We start from the raw sequence: 19,617 nt of genomic DNA, 5'->3' as shown, positions 1-19,617 counted from the left end.
CAGGCACCGGTATGCACACAGTTGACCCACCTGGAACTGTGATTCACAACCCCATGCACACTAGAATCCCTTGGGACACTGAAAATTACCTATGCCAAGGCCATACTGCAGACCCAAGCATGCTTGAATCTGTGTGTGTGGTGGTGGATAGGGGTTTTTTGTTTGTTTTTGTTTTTGTTTTTGAGACAGGGTCTTGCTCTGTCACCCAGACTGGAGTGCAGTGGCATAATCTTGGCTCACTGCAACCTCCATCTCCCGGGTTCAAATAATTCTTGTGCCTCAGCCTCCTGCATAGCTGGGATTGCAGGCACATGCAATCCACACTGGTTAATTGTTTGCCTGAACCTTTGAGGGTAGGGCTGGGCATGGGCAGTTTTTAAAAGCACCCTAATTGTCTTTTAGGATACATCACCTTAGGATGTAGCAGAATCACCTAACAGATGACTGGGCCCTATCTTAGCACCTTAGCTGAGAATTGATGAGAATAGATGAAATACTAGAGTTAGCTAATAATTGCTTTTAAATGAAGCCACTATATTAAACTCATTCATAAAGAGAAAGTGAATCAGTACTGATTCTGAGAGGAAGAAGCACTGAAACTGATGGAGGACATCAGAACTAGAAGCTGCTTTTACTGATCCTAAAGGCCAAATCCAATTGCATTTCTCCAATGTAAAGAACAGAAAACCCTGTAGAAGTTGGACCAATAGATGATGTGCCTGCCATGCTGCAGCTTCCCCAGTTGTCTGGTAAGAGTGTGCTAGGTTTGGGATAGGGTAGTCAAGATACTGGAATGGGAAATTTTGAGAAGGGTAAGAATTCTGATGAGCACAGTGACATGGGTAGCTGTTTCCTCTTGACACCCCTTCCCTTCTCTATGATCTGAAGGCCAGTGTTTTGAGAGACAAGAGACCCATCTTAAATACTTGACTTTCTCATACACTTTGTAGCTAGGCCTGACATGTGATTAAGTTCTGGCCAATGAAATAGAAGGACTGAACTTGTGGGAATTTTCCTTCAACAGACCCTTCTTTCTTCCCCCCTCTCTCCTGCTGCTTGGAAAGGTTATGCTGGCCTGACCACAGGCTCGGGCTCAGTCTTGGCCAAGAGAACAGCGCAGCTATACCCTAGAGGTAGGATAGTGCTAAGCTAAAAGGAGCCTAGGTACCATGTGGAAACACCAAAATAGCCCCAGCTCACTCAACCTAAGACTTATTTTTAAATGAGAAATAAATCCCATCTTAAGCTATTATCAGTTTGGGGTGTGTGACAGTGACACACAGCAGTAATCCTAAGAGAGGAAAAGGATTTGAATGGGGCAGACCGTGTTCACTATTAGTCCCAGAGGACGCGGGTCGGCCCCAACTACTGCCCCTCAGGTCCGGGCCAGACCCCCAGTGGGCAGGGCGGATAGGGTACAGGGCGCTGCGTCCCCACCCACACTAGCCTGGTTGCCGGTGGCCTCTAAGTGCACAGCGGGAAGCTCCGCCCTTGCCATGCCCCCGCCACCCGGGAAGGCAAGACAGGTGTGCATGGCACCCTTCTTCGTTTCTGGGACACATCACCAACCGGCCGTGCAGCAATTACAGACAGATGGCCCCGCTCGTCCCTGTGGGTGGGGTTTCCCAAGGGCGGAAAGCGCAAGCCCCTCCCGTTCTGTCCAGCGCGCTGCCTCTGCCTTCGTTATAAGGCAGATGAAGGTGAAGAGTTTACTGGTTTTTATTTTTACAACTTTTTGTAAATTTTAAATTATTTCAAGAAATTAATTATGCTGAGGAGTGTAATCAGCACGCAGTGCGAGTTCTTTCTTATAGTGGCCACGTCCACAAACCCTGTGGTGTGAAGAACAGAAGGCGTTCTGCTTTCTGTGTTTCACTGCTCTCCCTCGCTTCAACTTCCAGGTCCTGGAGTAGTGGTGACAGCAAGGTCTGTTGGTTTCTTTGGTTTGGGTTTGATGAAAGCCCATTCCAGTGGGGTAGGGGGTGGGCAGGCAGAACACGGGCTGGGGTGGGAGGGGCAGGAGTTGGGGCCTGGGGGCGGAGGAGATGAAGGGGAGAGTAGCTTGGAGAAATCTGGAAGAAGAGAAATTGGAAGGCCGGGGGAGCTGAAATGGACATTAAGTGAAGCTGAGGAGTCCTAGTGAACCTGTTACCTCTGATCCAGCTATTCCCAGAACACCAGGAAATCAAGAAACTTCTGAATGTGGTCTGCTGCAAGTTTGGAAGGTGCACACCTGTTGCTGCTGATTTGGACAATTTGGGGGAAGAGCAGATTTAAATGCTGCTTTGGTCGACCTTAAACACCAGCCCTGCCTCCCCTACCACCTTGCCAAATTAGGGCCCCGTGTCTCCTTTAAAGAGCAAACAGAAAACTGGAGAAAGTTACTTTGTCCTGTAGACAAAAGGCTGGGACTACGTAAGAGGCGGGACCCAGGATGCAAAACTTAAGACCAGCCTGGTCAAAAAGGCGAAACCCCATCTCCACTAAAAATAGAAAAATTAGCTGGGCGTGGTGGCAGGCGCCTGTAATCCCAGCTACTCAAGAAACTGAGGCAGGAGAATCACTTGAACCCAGGAGGCGGAGGTTGCAGTTAAACAAGATCGCGCCACTGCATTCCAGTCTGGGCGACAGAGTGGGACTCCGTATCAAAAAACAAAAAGTCTTAAACATCACCAACGAGCCTTGTGAGAAATGGCTTAACTTTGTGACACCTTGCCCAACTTTAAAGCAGCTAAAGGAATGTGTTAAAACTCAACTCTTCAATTGAACCCCAGCTGCCCTTTAGGGCATGCTTAATTTGATGTGGACTGTAATCTATTTTGCAGCATTGTAGAGCCTTGGAATCTGCACATTAGGAAGAGCCCCCACGAGGCGGTGGCGTTCTTTCTCGATCGGAGCCCACACGCCTCCTGGGGCGCCCTCTCCCAAGCCGGGCTCCCTGTGAGCGCGGCCGCCCCTCTTCTGAGGGCTGCTCTTCCCCCATGACAAGAACGCCACGCCCTAAGCAGCTCTCGGAACCCAGAACGCCCATGGGCAGCTCTCGCCAGGACGTGCTGACCGAGGGTAGGCTGCCCAGCAGAGTAGGGCTGTTGAGGAAAGGACAGCAGCTCTGCAAAGGAGCTGGGTAAAACCACAGCCCAGACCCCGCTGGCCACCAGTCCGAAACCAAGACGCAGGGGGTCGCGCTAGTTTGGCACTCAACAGCAGGTTCCAGTCTCCTGGATACGGCCGACGTCACTACCCTGCGACCGCTCAGGACCCTTCGGAGGATTCTTATCAGCTAGTAATCCGGTGGTGGCGCGCACCACGTGACTCCGGCGCCCTAGCCCCGCCCTCCGTCTCCAAGGAGCCCTGGAAGGAGCGATACCAGCAGCTCCAGAAAGCGGGGAAGGCGGGGCCGGACTACGGGACAGCCAATGGGCGGGGAGTGTCGCCCAGCCTGACCCACCGGCCGCGCCCTCACGAGCCTGTGGGCGTGCGCCAGCGGTGCAGGTGAGGGACAGCGAGGACGTCTAGTGGGTAGGGCGCCGGGGTTGCGTGTGCTTCCGCATTCTTCCTAGCGCGGTTTGGAATTTGATACATTTCTTTCCAGTCTATTTCTGTAGATTTGTTTTCAAACCAGATCAGGCCCTGTGTAAAATAGTGTAGCCGTCTTTACTCATTATAACATGGTGAGCATTTCCTCAAGCTATTACACATATTTTTAAACGTTGTTTTAATGACCGGCATAATAATTCAGTGCTTGGATATATCAAATTATTGACCATCTCCTTATAAGTGAGATTGTTTCCAAAGTTTCACTAATATAAGTGCACTGCAGTGAACGCCCTTACATAAAAGTTGTTCACTCCCGTGTACTTTCCTCATGCAGAGTTCTGCAGCATGAAACACTATATTTGTCAGTTTGATGTTTTATCAGTGGTTTATTATTGTTTTTAGAGTATTCCATTCTCAGTGAAGTATGCCATTCACACTCTCAAGTGAATTGTCTATTCGTATTATTTTTTAAAAAATAACAAACATAAACTTAGAAAGGAGAGCTTTATTTCTTTAAAGCAATGTAATGCAAAACATGTAATGCAAAACAAAATCATAAAACATGATTCTGGGCCTGCTGGAGCCATGAGTGAAAACTGCATCCATTCCAATTTCTTCAAATCATGGAATGCAAGGTGGCCCTTCTGACAGGCTGGGAAGCATAGCCTCTGACAGAAGCTCAAAAGGCAGGCACCTGGAGGGAAGGAGGCCTAAGACAGGCAATCAAGCTGAAGGGTTTAGCCAAGTACAGGTATGAACAGGCCCCAGGAAGAGCTATGAATATTCATGAAACGGATCCTGACCCATGCCTACTGGACAAACATGCATGTTACAGGTGACCTATGTTTACTTTGGGGTGGACTCTTAGCATTTACATGTATTCATGTATTACACTTAACCCTGTATGTTGAAAGGTCTTTTCTGAACACTAATGCACTTGTGTGCAGCCTCTGTAAACAGCCAGAATCAGCCCCTGTTCAGTTGTTTCCTATCAGGAAAAAGTTACTGCAGTCAGCCTCTGGTCCAATCAAAGCAGTAATTATTTGTGGAAGTGGCCTGGCGGGGGATGGGGAGCGTCAGCGTGTGGAGGTGGATGAGATGCACAGTGTTTGAATATTGCTTATCTAGAGGCCAGTGCTTGTTTGGCTGCTAGAGAATAAAAACCTTGTGGCAGTTAGGGCATAGTTTCTTCCTGAAGTGTAGAGGTGCGTGACAGCCCTTGCCGGGCATGGCCCTTCATTGTTTATCATTTAGTATTGCCACTGAGAGTCTTATGACCTCTATATTAACCTTAATGCTAGGATGGGTGATGCACACAAATGAGGCCTGTCCAACCTCTTGTTCCATCATGGCCAGGAACTCAGTTTTTAAGGTTTCTCTGGGGTAAAAAAACTGTTTTTAAGGTTTATTTTCTCCCTCTTGGCCAAGAAGGAGTCTGTTCAGTTGGCTGGGAGGCTTAGAATTTTATTTTTAGTTTACAATATACTTTGCTACTTTTGTGTTAGGCTGGTGTTTTTTACCTTATTCATTTCCAGAAGTTCCTTTGAATAAGCTTGTTGTAATTTCTACCTTGGAAACTGATCTAGTTTATAAATTCCTGTAGCATTTCTAAAGATAATTTTAATATAAAATATATTATTATCATATGCTGTTTCTTTCTTTGGTTAGGCATTAAAGCTATTAAGACACTCAACTAAAGCAATCTTTTCAGCATTGAATGCTAGCTAACATAATCAGAGATGGAGTCTCGTTCTATTGCCCAGGCTGCAGTGGAATGGCATGATCTAAGCTCACCGCAACCTCCATCTCCTGGGTTCAAGTGACTCTACTGCCTCAGCCTCCTAAGCATCTCGGATTACAAGTGCCTGCCACCACTCCCGGCTAATTTTGTTTTGCTTTTTTGAGACAGAGTTTCACTCTGTTGCCCAGGCTGGAGTGCAGTGGCACAATCTCCTCTCACTGCAACCTCTACCTCCCATGTTGAAGCGATTCTTCTGCCTCAGCCTCCTGAATAGCTGGGATTACAGGCATGTGCCACCTCACCTGGCTAATTTTTGTATTTTCAGTAGAGAAGGGGTTTCACCATGTTGGCCAGGCTGGTCTTGAACTTCTGACCTCAGGTGATCTGCCCGCTTCACCCTCCCAAAGTGCTAGAATTACAGGTGTGCGCCACTGTACTCGGCCTAATTTTTGTATTTTAGCAGAGACGGGGTTTCACCATGTTGGCCAGGCTGGTCTTTAACTCCTGACCTCAAGTGATCAGCCCACCTCAGCCTCCCAAAGTGCTGGGATTACAGGCGTGAGCCACCGTGCCTGGCCACCTTTTTGTAATGCAAAACAAAATCATAAAACATGATTCTGGGCCTGCTGGAGCCATGAGTGAAAACTGCATCCATTCCAATTTCTTCAAATCATGGAATGCAAATATAAAGAGAATCAGCCTAAGAAAGATTTCTGTCAATCATTCATTCTTCAAATATTTATTGAGCACCTACTATGTGTGGGAAGTTAGCTCCTGTTCAGGAAATATAATTAAAAGTACAATCTCCCAACCCTCTTCGGAAAGGTAGTGGAGAAAGAAAACACTTTTTAATTGAATAAGCATTAAACTAGAATGTGATACCCATCATAGGCAATCCACTAAGAGATTGCAAAGACAGAAAGAAATCTCACTCTTTTGTGCAGCCAAGCAATCTATTACACACGTTTTCAAGATAAACAATAACTAGTACTTAAGGAACTTGGCAGCACTTTTCATCACACATAGTTCATCTAACCTGGTATTTGGGGTGATCCTCTGTGTTAGCCAATTGGCTTTATCTAGAGGAAAAAGAAACTTGTATCTTTATGAGATAATTTTGTAAGTTGGAGCAAAGGGCCCACTGAAGTTAGGCTCCTACTCTCCCATTAAAACTGGGAGATAGGGGCATTAGTTCCCTTGATACTTAAAGAGATGGCTCCTAGGTCCTAGAGAAACATATATCTAAGTTAAAAAGCAGACAAAAAGGCCTAGTCTTCAAAAGGATTTATATATTTCAAAGAGAGGAAAAAGTACGTACACTAATTACCAGTTTTCTAAAAGTAAATGTTCAAAGAAAAAGGGAGGGAAATCTCTTATTTTCAACAGGAAGTAGTAAACCTCTTATTTTAAATTTGTACTTGTCCTGACAGTCCCCAAACATTACAAACTCAACCTATCGATAAGACAAGGCTGAGTTAATTGCTGGCCACAGTAAGGGACAGCATGACCTGGCAAAGCTTTAGCAATGGTTGGGATCAAAAGGCAAGGTCACTTTATGGAGAACTGGAAGTCTGACTTAAGGCAGGTGTTTCAAAGCGGGCTTTAGTTAGTATTGAGCAAAAACTGGTGGAAACAGCAAGATTTCCAGGAGTCAGCGAATCTTAGGGCATTAATTGTGCTTTCCCCGGAAGAGTGGATGGGTCTCTGAGGAAGTTCTGTAGTGAACAAAGCCTTCGCAGGGATGGGAACTCCTGGAAAAATAAACCCCTGCAATAAAGACGGCAGGGTGCAGTCCTGGCTCCTGGCGCGCCGGGTCCCCCAGCAGAGGCGGGGGCACCGCGGAAAAAGCACCCCAGAGGAGAGCGCCGCGCCCCGCCCCGCCTGGCGCCTGTTCTCCAGGGACCGTAGAGGCATCTGCGCGCGGCTGCGCCCCCAGTAGCCACGGCGAGTGCCAGCTCCAAGCCCGGCTTTACGCGAGGTCCCTCGCGTGGTCACGGTGCCCTGCGGGTGCGCTCGGCCTCGGGGACCTGAGCAGCTCTTAGTAGGAAGCGAACTGCAGGGCACACCCTGACCGCAGGCTGCTGAGACAAGGAAGCTCTGGCGAATCGCGGCCCAGGAACGTACGCGAAAGTGACCACGCGCCTCGGACGCTCACGTGACCCTTCGCAACTGGCTCCGCCCCGCTGTGGCGTGCCGCAGGGCAGACGTCTGTGTCTCCTGCGCAGGCGCAGGCCTTGGCTCGCGGCGGGTGACGCAATGCGGCGGGTGACGCAATCCGAGCTCGTCAGTCAGTAGCGCGGCCCCGTGTACGTCAGATCAGGTAACTCTGCCTGAACGACTCCGCTGCCCGACTTGTGCGCTCAGCCGCTTCCTCAGCCCCTCCAGGGGCGGGGCCGACCGCTGGAGGGGAGGGGCCTTCAGTGACCAATCGACGGTGCCCGCGCAGGGTGCCACGCCACGCCCAGCCGGGCCGGCCGTTCCTACCGGCCTGGTCCAGCGGACAGCGGCTGCAGCGGGGGCGCCGGCTAGGAGGTGAGTGCGCGGCCCGCAGGCCTGGCCCGGGCCCCTCGCCGCCCGCCGCCGCCTTCCAGTGGTCCGCGCTCCCCGGCTGCTCTGAGGAACTGCGGGGTCTCGGGGATGCGGGAGCGGGGGCAGGGGGCGGCCCGTGGGCCTGATCCACGCGGCCCCGGATGCCCGCGTTGGGAGGCGGCGCGTCAGGCAGAGGAGGGGCTTCTCTGTGGCTGCAGTAGTTTGTTCTCCGGGTGGTCTTTGGAGTGGCCGAGCGGCGTCCGGGCTCTGGGGAGGCCAAGTGGCGCGGGCAGGGTGGGAGGTGCCGGGAGGATGGCGAGGACGGCGGCGGCTTTAAGCCCCCCTGGAAGCCCGGCCCCTGTGGCCGTGGACGGGGCTGCCGGTAGCAGCGTCTCCTGGGAAGGGTTCTGGCCCCGTGAGCCTCGGGGATTCAGGGGCCGCTGACGTTGGTGCAGATGCCGGGCGCACTGGGAGGCGGCCAGAATGCCAATGAGCTTCGGTGGACACGCAGCTGTCACCGGCCGCAGACGGCCCTGTCGCCACCTCCAGTGTCTGCACTCCAGTGGCCAAGCAACATAGGAAATCGCGCTCAGACCCACTTTGTTGATTGAGAAATCAGATCCCCTCGAGGGCCCTGTTGGCAGAGGTCTGGGGAAGTCAGGGCTGGCAGTGTATATGGGCATCAGACTAAGACAGCCCTCTGCAGCCTTGTTTCCCCAGGCTGGGTCTGGGACCACTGCAACCCCGCCCCACTCTTATAGATCCTTTGCTTAGGCTTTGTCAGTGTTCTCACAGTTTACTGTGGCGTCTCCTTCAGGCGACATTGATCAAACCTCATAGGTACTTGTTTACAGCGGAACTCCCAGAGGGCAGTTTTGCATGTTTGGGGGACTGGTGGTTGTAGGGAGCGGTATCTTTCATGAGACCAGAGAAGGGGAGAGGGGTGGGACTGGTTTTTCAGGGAAGATGATGACAAGTTTTTTTCTAGACATGTTGAATCTGAGGTGACATCTGTGGTCTGGACGAAGGAGGCTAGAAGGAAGGCACGTGCTTTGGATGGATGGTAACAGGAATTAAAGAGGAAGGTAGATTCAGGAACTGAAGGGCAGGGACGAACTTCGTGGAGAAAACATATTCAGGGAGTTGGGGGCAAAGCAGCAGAAATGATGATGGGGGTGAAGGTATCTGGAGGCCTTAGGTGGGGTTGGTGAAATTTGCATACCCACTGCAGTGGAAAGATTTAGGGGCTAAAGATAGCCCTTTGCCTCTTTGGCGAGGCTGAGGGGAAGAGTGTGTTGAGTAGTTTGAGTTGAATCCGGAGTCCTACCAGGGCCTGGCTCAGGTCCCAACCAGCCATTGACTTTACCCTGTTAGGTCTTCATCTATGAAATGGGGATCACTGTAGCACCTTGGCCTATGTGTGGGGAACCAATAACAATTAGCCAGCAAGTTTCAGGCTCATGGAACCCTGGTAACAGCCGGTCAGCCTTCTTCAGAGGAGGAAATGGGTTCAGAGAAGTTGCTTGCTCAAAGTAACACAGCTTGTAAAAGCTGTGGAACTTGCATTATTTCCGTAGAGTAACAATAATTCAAATTATGATGAGTTTAGGATGTTGGGAACTACTTTTCCAAGAAGTTTTCCTCATGGAAAGTATTTATTTAGTTGGTTCTTTTCAAAGGCAGAAATGATTCCCTAATGTTTTGGATTTGCTCCCAGATGGTGGTGGCTATGTGTTTTAATTATCTGGTGTCCTGATCAAAGAACTAGACGTTATTGTTGCCATGAATTCTTTTACAGTTTTGGGGTCTATATTTGTAAGCAAATTAGACAGTGACCTTGGTGAGCAAATTACTGTGTTAATGTATTTCACTAATCACAGCTTCCATCATTTGTTTATCACTGGAGGAAATCTTAGAATACACTATTTTTTTCATGCCAATTTATTACCTTAGGAAAATGCATGAGGAACTTCACTTTAGAAAACTGTGCTAAGAAGTAAAATGTCATTCGAATCTTTACCTGAGTAAAGCTAGGTTGTTAATGAGTCTATATCTTCTCAAGTACTGAAGGAATCCTCATAAATTTTAGTCCTTTTGCTTCAGTGGTTGCTCATGCATAATTCTTGTTTCTTTTTCAAAGCTGTTTTTGGAAGGAAGAAAGATGGAAAGCGGTGCGGTTCTGCTGGAATCCAAATCCTCCCCATTTAACCTACTGCATGAGATGCATGAGCTTCGCCTCCTGGGTCACCTGTGTGACGTGACAGTCAGCGTGGAGTATCAGGGCGTCCGCAAAGACTTCATGGCCCATAAGGCAGTGCTGGCTGCCACCAGCAAGTTTTTTAAGGAAGTATTCCTTAACGAGAAGAGTGGGGATGGTACTAGGACTAATGTCTACTTAAATGAAGTGCAGGTTGCTGACTTTGCTTCATTTCTTGAGTTTGTCTACACTGCAAAGGTGCAGGTGGAAGAAGATCGGGTGCAGCGAATGCTGGAAATGGCTGAAAAGCTGAAATGTTTGGACTTATCAGAAACTTGTTTTCAGTTAAAGAAACAGATGTTAGAGTCGGTACTTTTGGAGTTGCAAAATTTCTCAGAGTCCCAGGAGGTGGAGGTGAGCAGTGGCTCCCAAGTTAGTGCTGCTCCTGCCCCCAGGGCAAGCGTGGCCACGGATGGCCCTCACCCCAATGGTCTCACGGATTCCTTGGGCTACCCAGGAGAGATAGCCAGCAATGGCATGTCTTCAGATTTGCCACCAAAGAAGTCCAAGGACAAACTAGACAAGAAGAAAGAGGTAGTTAAGCCTCCCTACCCTAAAATCAGGAGAGCTAGTGGAAGGTTGGCTGGGAGGAAGGTCTTTGTGGAGATCCCTAAAAAGAAATATACGAGAAGACTCCGAGAGCAGCAGAAAAGTGCTGAGGGTGACATGGGGGACTACAGGTGTCCCCAGGACCAAAGCCCGGACAGGGTGGGCACAGAGATGGAGCCAATTTCCAAAAATGAGGGTTGCCAGGTGGGTGCTGAGTTGGAGGAAGTGTTGAAGAAAGCAGGGCCGGAGGAGGAAGAGGAGGAGGAGGAGGAGGAGGAGGACGAAGAAGGGGAGAAGAAGAAGAGCAACTTTAAGTGCAGCATTTGCGAGAAGGCGTTTCTGTATGAGAAGAGCTTCCTGAAGCACAGTAAGCACCGCCACGGCGTGGCCACCGAGGTGGTGTACCGCTGCGACACCTGCGGCCAGACCTTTGCCAACCGCTGCAACCTGAAGAGCCACCAGCGCCACGTGCACAGCAGCGAGCGCCACTTCCCATGCGAGCTGTGCGGCAAGAAGTTCAAGCGCAAGAAGGACGTGAAGCGGCACGTGCTGCAGGTGCACGAGGGTGGAGGCGAGCGGCACCGCTGTGGCCAGTGCGGAAAGGGCCTGAGCTCCAAGACTGCGCTGCGGCTGCACGAGCGCACACACACGGGAGACAAGCCCTACGGCTGCACTGAGTGCGGCGCCAGGTTCTCGCAGCCGTCCGCGCTCAAGACGCACATGAGGTACGCGTAGAGCCGTCCAGAGGGGTCCCTGCGCACTGGAAGGGCGTGTCAAGCACTGAGGTCGTCCTGGGATTTGGACCCGGTGATGTCTCACTGCTTAATTTCTCCGCTCCAAACCTGGGGGCTTATTTCAAGACAGCGTTGAATTCTCTGTCAAGGTAGAGGGGCTGCGAATGATGGCTCTGCTCCCTTGTTCTGAGACCCCCGGGGCGCCCCTGCTGGCATGGACGTCCCCCTGGTGGGACTGCAACAGCGGCCATGGGCTTGCCCCGCCGTGCTGGAGGAAGAGTTGGGCCTCGTTGCCTTTATTTCTCCTTTCCTGACTCTTCATTTAGATCTTGGGTTCTGTGACCCCCCGGGTCCCACAGTCTCAGTAGAGACCTCAGTGAGATGCCATTTAGGGCTTTAGGACTCGTCTCTGGTTTTTCGGTTCTCAGGCTTGGAAGGAGTGCTATCTGGGCAGTCTACACTCCAGAATCTGGACAGACAATGCTTTCTTTTTCTTAATATGTTTCTGAACTGTAGGTGTGTGGTGATGTTTTTAAATAAGTTTCCTTATAGTTCTTAGTATATTTATTCTTGGAATCCCAACAAGCCATTGTTTTCTGTTCTATTCTAGTTCTGCCCTCAAACCTAGGTCACTCTTGGGTTAGTAGCATGGTGTTCATCTTTTACTTTATCTAATAAGTTAAAAATACTTGGTTTAGGAAGTGCTTAGTAAATTATGGTTGATTGCTACTTCATACTAGTTGTGACATTAAAATGCTGATGCATTTTAAAAATGCCACCTTCAGCATTTTGAGAACAGTTCTCCTTTCTCTACCGGTTATGTCATATTAGGAAATGAGAGTAACATTTTTGATCATGTGACACTTAATCAGCAGTAGTTCCTAAGGTGTTTGTGGCTGATTATTCTGTATGAGACAGCTTTACAAATATTAGATGGTGGTCTTTAGTGTTTTAAAAACTCTGCAAAGGCCTGGTCTCTACCTGCACATGCCTTATAGCACCAGCAGCAGGGCTTATGAGCAGGTGTAGATGAACATTCCGGTCAGTGACTTAGGGAAAATGTGTGGATCCATTGACCTTGTGCAGAAACTCAAGTTTATTTTGGGATGGAGATTATGGGCTCTTGACCTGTCACTACAGTCATTCTCATTAGGTCTCTTGGAATAAATGATTTTTGCAGGATAGAGTGGAAATTGTACTGCAAAGTGAGCTTTGAAATACATCCTAAGTTATCATCTGAATGTTGTACTTTCAGAATTCATACAGGGGAAAAACCTTTTGTCTGTGATGAATGTGGTGCAAGATTCACTCAGAACCACATGCTGATTTATCATAAAAGGTGTCACACAGGTAAATACCCATGCTGTTGTGATTGAATGTCTTTCCTAGATGTAGAAGGAAATGCAATTGATTAACTTTGAAGTTGACATCTGTCAAGGTGGTGCAGGTTAAAGCCATGATATAGCTTTTCCTAGTAAGTGAGCAAAATGAATAAACATACACCCACTGCCTTCGTTGCTAGTGTGCATGTGGCCTTGGCTTTCATACCACCAGGCCATAGGATCTGGCATGCAAGTCTTAGGTATCAAGAGATATAAAATAGTTCTTACTGTTGTTAACTGAAAATTTTTTTCTAAGACTCTGTCCTAAAGAAATTGTCCAACATATGGGAAGAGCTATATGCTGTTATCCCCCCTTCTTGCTATTTTTATTAACTAAGAATGGGAAACAGCCTGATTGTCCAACCACAAGGAAGTGCTCCAGTAAACTCTGGTAAATCTATACCCTGGCTTATGACCCGGCTATTTGGAGTAAGGGCTCTGAATGACATGAAAAAGTCTGTGCTTGGATGTTCAACTTTAAAATGCACAATTAAGCGTACAGTTCACCTCAACTGTATTGAAAACCTGCACATAAAAGACCAGAAGAAAATAAGTTGTTATGATATATTAAGGTAGTAGGATTATCTCATTTCTGTTTTCCAAAGTCTTTATGATTTATTATGTGACAGAGAAAATTTAAGTTGGCTTTATTCTGCTTCAGTACAGTAACCCTGAGGTTCAGAATCTTGTGGAAGATACAGAAGCATACAGCACTGAAGTGTTCCAGTTCTTCTAAGTTTCTTCTTTGCTTGCATTTTTTACTCTTACTTGTAAACACTGGCTTATAAGTCTGAAGTTCAAATGCAGGTGAGACAGAGATGACATGTCTCTGACTCATTAGACGCCACGTCTGTGTGATTAGACACCAGTTCTGCTCACTCTGAAGTCATAATTCATGTCATTAAATGCAAATCTCATTTAATGTCATGAAATTAGCATTTAATGACATGAGTTACGACTACAGAATGAGTAGAATTGGTGTCTAAAGAAAGCTTGGGATTGGGGACAAGGTCAGGTTATAATGAAGGATTAAGTTAGAATCGGTCCTTTGGTAAGAATATTAACATGGTAAGATTTTATTAAAGTCACTTTTTATTTTGATGTCTGTGAAATCAGGAGCACACCTAATAATTTAGTAAGTCTGATTTGTGGGATTAAACTACAAAAAGTGAGATGGTATTTAAAACTTTTGTCCTACAATTCAATCAAGTTGATTGGAGTCGCTACTCTAGAATAGTGATATATATCCATTGTCAACTTCCCCTTTATTCTGATAAAGATCCATAAAAGTGTTCCTTTGAAAATAATCCAGCAGTTCCTCCAAACAGAAGTTGTGAAATTATTTTCTTGTTTGGAATAATTTCTAAAATGTAAGCCAGCTGAACAAACAATACCTCTTTGATTCTAGTCAAATGGAATTTTTCTTGCAATTTCCAAGGATATTTACCAACTTTCAGTAAGTAGCAAGCATCTTACATGTATATTTTATGATAGTTTTTACTAGAAAATGTAACATGCTGCCTACAGGCACTTTTGAGGAGTTCACGTGGGTTTTAACAGTGTAGGCCTACTGTTCCATGTGTTTTTAATGCTTGTATTGTTTATGACTTTCATTTTTTCATGTAGGTGAAAGACCTTTTATGTGTGAAACATGTGGCAAGAGTTTTGCTTCTAAGGAGTACTTAAAACACCACAATAGAATCCATACTGGATCCAAACCCTTTAAATGTGAAATATGTTTCAGGACTTTTGCCCAGCGGAATTCACTCTACCAGCATATTAAAGTCCACACAGGTATGGTTGGAATGTCCCAGGGAAGGGAGTTTAGTTTGGCCAAAAAAAAAAAAATTCCAAAACTTGTAGATTTACCAGTAAATTACTTGGAACTAAGCTTTTGAAGAAAACTGGCCAAACTTTGTATGTCATAATAGCATTTTTTTAGAGATTGTTTCTAACTCAGAGAAACTGAAAAGTGGGAGCACTTACAATAGAGGAGAAGACTAGGTCCCTTTGCTACATGGAGTTTTTACTGAAAAGGACAGACAGCTTAGTCATGGTGTGAATGTAGGAAGTGGATGTGGATGTGTGGACATAGGGATAATCTGTGCATGTTAGTATATGCACACACACACATGCATATTCAGTTGTTAGGGGACTTGTAATTTTAACTCCATTACTGTGGAAAACAGGTGTCATTCCTGTAGTTATAACATCTGCTGCAGGCACATGTCTTGGCCCCTTTTTGGTGTAGGCCATAAATTCTTGGTATTATAGAGATAGATTTGTAACCCTTAAGGTGTTCCCAACATAACCTTCCTTATGCTGGATGCTGAGGCTTCCCAGTGGTTTGCAGCAGCATCATTCATTCAAGTGTGCATTCAGAATTAAGCACAGTAGGCCAAAGAGACCCACTAGCAGTCTCCTTTCTCCCTGCCTCAGGGGAGCGTCCCTACTGCTGTGACCAGTGCGGCAAGCAGTTCACCCAACTCAACGCCCTCCAGCGCCACCGCCGCATCCACACAGGGGAGAGGCCGTACATGTGCAATGCGTGCGGACGGACATTTACCGACAAGTCCACTCTTCGGCGGCACACCTCAGTAAGCAATGGGTTGGCTTGTTTGAGAACAAGCTGCTGCCCTTAGATACACAGAACCCTTAAGGGAAATACCTACCACCATTCTCCAAGGTGGTTAGCGGTCGAGACAACAGGTACTTTCTCCTTGGGTTGTCTCTGCAGTGGAACACTCACGGAGTGAATGAAGCCCCAAGGCCCAGGGAAAGCACAATCCACGATGACTACTCTGTAACAGTGAGGGTGGCGGCAGGCGGGTACTTATTAGTGAAAGTTGAAAATTGAAGTTGTAGAGGGACTGTTGTTTTAAAAGATGCACTTGTTCAGAGATACATTCAGTGACTTTTGTTTTGTGTTTAACTTATAGATACACGATAAGAATACTCCATGGAAGTCTTTCCTTGTCATTGTAGATGGCTCACCCAAGAACGATGACGGACACAAGACTGAACAGCCTGACGAAGAGTATGTGTCGTCCAAACTTTCGGATAAATTGCTGTCTTTTGCAGAAAATGGCCATTTCCACAACCTGGCTGCAGTCCAAGGCACTGTACCTACCATGCAGGAGAACAGTTCTGCAGACACAGCCTGCAAGTCGGATGACTCCGTGGTGTCCCAGGACACCCTGCTGGCCACCACCATCAGCGAGCTTAGTGAGTTGACCCCACAGACAGACTCGATGCCCACACAGCTTCACTCTTTGAGCAACATGGAATAAGAGCTTCCAGCAGTTCTCATCCTGTTAGTCTGTGTGTGTGGTAGCTGAACTCAAGATGATGTGGGGCTAAGATAAACAATTGTTCACGTGCAAAGATGTGGGCAAGAACGGCCTCTGCAGATTTTCCTGAACTTCTGCTAACTTGCACGGCTTTATCACCGCATTTTAAAAGCTTTCCCTCAAAAATCCTGATCTGCATGATCTCAGCTACTTTATTGACAAACAAGGCAGTGAACATAACCTCACTTAATTCTGGTGTAGGGTGTATGTTAATCGTTCTAATTCTTGATTATCTGATTTAGACAACTGCTGGTCTTAATTGCAGAGTACAGAGCACTGAACCAGCTCCTGATATAGTCGTTAGCAGTCTTCCTGGCTTCTCACCCTGCCTTATATTTCCATGTGGGTTTACTTCTCTCATAACTACTTTTAAGGTATTTTTCTTCCAAGCTGAAATAAAACTGGGGCCACATATTTTCAGCCATTTCTTCCCTGTTGAAGCAAATCTGATTTTCTGTGGGGACCCTCAAATGCAACTGAAGAAATGGATGGTTGCATTCATTTCTCCCCACCCCCCATTTGCAGGCAGTAAACAAGGTATGACAGATTGAACACCTGCAAAACTGCTAGCGTAATCTCAGCACATATGCAGCTAGGAAGTTTGTCATAAAATCAACTTAGAAATGAGATGAGGCTGTTCAGTTTCAGTCTTAAAAAAATCAGATTAGCTAAAAGCTGTCCTACCAAAGAGTCTAGCAAAACAAGATAGTATTTTTTTGCAGAGGCGTGAAAAATTAAGATGCTTTAGAGTACCTGAAAGTTGTATAGTCATTTGCAAAATGAGGTGACTGCGGCAAATTTTAGAACAGAGTATTAATATTTTTTCCAGGTTTTTCTGACTTGATTTCTGTAATTTCCAGAAACCCAGACTTCTCATTTCCACACCTAGAGATGGAAACAGGCAAGTAACTGACATGTCTGTTTCCTTGGGAGCATGTGAGAACATAGCAGAAGGGACCAAAAGTCTCAGCACACTTACCTCCGATTATGCCTTAAAGATTTGATTGTGAAGACCCAGTAACTTTGTCTCAAATGCTCCTTTGGCTGTTTCATGCAGGACTGAATTATTGCTTTAAAAAATTCACAATGAAAAGACAAATTCTGCTGTATTTGCTAAACGGTGACATTTGGTTCTAGGGCCTTGAGTATGTGCCACATGCTTGTGAAATGCTTTGATTCACATGTAACATTTAAACATACTAATTTAAAAAGGGAACCTTGGAGAATTCTTTTGTTCACTAGTTCCTTTTTTCTCTACATTTTTAATTTATTAAACTTGCTGTGAAAATACTTTGATTTTCTAAGAGGAAGGTACTTTGTCCGTAAGTTCCAGGATGAAGATGTAGCTGCACTATGCCAGAAATTAATGAGGGAAGACTTTCTTCCTAAGTGCTTATGTTTTAACTTATGTTAGTGAAACCACTACAAGGTGTTTCAGGCGCTGATAACATGTTTCACACCTGCCCTTGCAGGTCACAATACTAATTTACTTCAAATTTAGTTATGACAATGTCACTGTATCCTACTTATGTTTACAGAACAAATAAATAATGACTGTCACACATCCAGAGGAGACCGAACCTACCCAGCTGATGTACTGTTTTATGGAATAAAGTCACTTGATCAGAAGGAATTGAAACAATAGATTATTTTGTTACCTACTGGAGGGATTTTTGTCTTGAATTTGTTTCTTTAGAAATTCTACAAAAAAAAAGGTGTTAATAAATGTCTGCTTTATAAAAGTAGTTTTGCAATTTTTTAAAGATCTATTTCTGTTATAATTTAGGTTCTGCAGAAATAGGATTCTTAATTGAAACAAATATCATTTGCTTAATTACATGAATAATGAAATGTAAAATCAGGGTCCATAAGCCTTTATTTCTTACAGTCCTAGGATTAAGCTGTTTAACTGCTTGGATCCCAGTTGGTCTCTGGCAGTGGGATTCTGGAGAGGAGAAATCCTGACCTCTGCTCATGCGCAGGCCGCAACCAGGCTGGGGTATGTGTAAGTGTGGTTGAGTTCTCTGTCACTTTTTTCAATGTAAAAAGTAAGCATCAAAGATATGACTTCTATATACATTTCTCTGTCTCTGAGAACAGAGAAACCTAACCCTGTAGGAAACTGGTTACAGAGGACCTCCTAGAGCATCTGCCCCATTCCTCCAAGTCCAAGCACAGCCATGCTCAGTGGAAGCGAGGCCACCCTCTGAGTGGATTGGTCCCAAATGTGTAATGAGGAAAGTGCCCAGGTGCTGGCACACTGCCTGTCCCAGAGCCTCAAGAAGGGCCATTCAGGAGCTTCAACCATTTTCCAACCATTTTCTGTGAAATACTGTAGCCCAAACTCCAAAGGGATGTGCAGCCTTTGGTTTTACCAAATTCTTTGTTGTCATTTGGAAAAAATGGGTCGTGTGGTGGAGACATTTAAGGTGATTTTTACAGATAAGTGATTTTGCTGTAGGTGATTATCCAAACAAGTAAATTTGAGTGTATAATTTAATTTTTAACCTGTTAAATAAACCTTGTCACTCCAAGGAGTTCATTTTTGGGAAACAAGATGGGTACTTGTTAATTTAACCAAGCGTCATGATATTCATGTACTCGGGAGTAACAATACTTCATCTGATGTCACTGAGAAAGCCACACAGATCAGAGGACCATCTAGCACAGCATTGCCCAGCCTTTCTGGCACCAGGGACCAGTTTTGTGGAAGACAATTTTTCCACAGGTGGGGGGACAGAATGGTTTCAGGATGATTCAAGCACATTACATTTATTGTGCACTTTATTATTATTGCATTGTAATATACAATGAAATAATTATACAATGCACCATAATGTACAATCAGTGGGAGCCCTGAGCTTGTTTTCCTGCAACTTGACAGTCCCATCTGGGGATGATGGGAGACACTGACAGATCATTAGGCATTAGATTCTCACAAAAAGCGTACAACCTAGATCCCGTGCATGCGCAGTTCAATAGGGTTCGCACTCCTATGAGACTCCAATGCAGCTGCTGATCTGACAGGATGCAGAGCTCAGGTGGTAATGTAAGCCACAGGGAATGGCTGCAAATACAGATGAAGCTTCACTCGCCGCAGCTCACCTCTTGCCGTGGGGCCCAGTTTCTAACGGGTTGGGGATCCCCATCTATCACATCATCCTAAATGAGACTTGGAAAATCATCTGCATACCTTTGGCAATCTGTATGTGGACTCTTAACTAAGGCTGATAAAACTAAGCTTTTAAACTACCATGGTGGCATCTTCATTAGGAAACTGATTCTGAGAAGAGCCACTTGACTTAGGCTTCGAATGATCAACTCAGAATACCTAGATGGGGACAGCTTGTTCTACCATTTAAAACATTTGCTTTGACTTACTTGAAGTGTTGTGAATATACTTTAGGACCTGAAGTCAAGGCTCTATGATAGGATGGTAGCATAAGCCAGCCTGCACTACCCACCATGGGTCCTCTTCCTCACCAGAACTTCAAGCCCCAGTGGTCAGTGGGACTGACCCTTCCCCAGGGGCATCTCC

The 19,617-nt window shown here is 46.3% G+C and overlaps 1 protein-coding gene and 1 long non-coding RNA gene across 3 annotated transcripts; one reads left to right on the top strand and one right to left on the bottom strand.

Annotated features, from left to right (window-relative positions):
* Positions 1–1,703: 1,703 nt before the first annotated feature.
* On the bottom strand, positions 1,704–4,118 carry LOC104666956. The gene is made up of 3 exons (XR_004052741.1): positions 3,059–4,118; positions 2,153–2,242; positions 1,704–2,072 (listed from the first exon to the last, which is right to left on the bottom strand). It is a non-coding gene; the product is annotated as an uncharacterized LOC104666956 (long non-coding RNA).
* A 3,428-nt stretch (positions 4,119–7,546) lies between these two features.
* On the top strand, positions 7,547–18,616 carry GZF1 (GDNF inducible zinc finger protein 1). 2 transcript variants are annotated; one of them, XM_010369087.2, is made up of 6 exons: positions 7,547–7,810; positions 9,948–11,338; positions 12,603–12,697; positions 14,356–14,523; positions 15,169–15,326; positions 15,715–18,616. In XM_010369087.2, the coding sequence occupies exons 2-6, from the start codon at positions 9,969–9,971 to the stop codon at positions 15,961–15,963; spliced, it is 2,040 nt and encodes a 679-aa protein (XP_010367389.1). In that variant the 5' UTR covers positions 7,547–7,810; positions 9,948–9,968; the 3' UTR covers positions 15,964–18,616. The 2 variants fall into 2 exon arrangements, with proteins under 2 accessions (XP_010367389.1, XP_010367388.1); XM_010369086.2 differs by having other exon boundaries at positions 7,549–7,810; positions 15,669–18,616.
* Positions 18,617–19,617: the final 1,001 nt, after the last annotated feature.

Source organism: Rhinopithecus roxellana, chromosome 13 (genome assembly GCF_007565055.1).
Source record: "Rhinopithecus roxellana isolate Shanxi Qingling chromosome 13, ASM756505v1, whole genome shotgun sequence".
NCBI lineage: Eukaryota > Metazoa > Chordata > Mammalia > Primates > Cercopithecidae > Rhinopithecus > Rhinopithecus roxellana.
The sequence above is the reverse complement of the archived record's forward strand: the minus strand, read 5'-3'. Positions and strand labels throughout refer to the sequence as shown.

What these genes read in the sequence shown, in the direction of transcription:
- GZF1 (XM_010369086.2), top strand. Translation starts at nt 9,969, where the DNA reads ATGGAAAGCGGTGCGGTTCTGCTGGAATCCAAATCCTCCCCATTTAAC. An exon ending in GCGCTCAAGACGCACATGAG is followed by an intron (nt 11,339 to 12,602) that starts GTACGCGTAGAG and finishes TTGTACTTTCAG; the next exon opens with AATTCATACAGGGGAAAAAC. An exon ending in TCATAAAAGGTGTCACACAG is followed by an intron (nt 12,698 to 14,355) that starts GTAAATACCCAT and finishes TTTTTCATGTAG; the next exon opens with GTGAAAGACCTTTTATGTGT.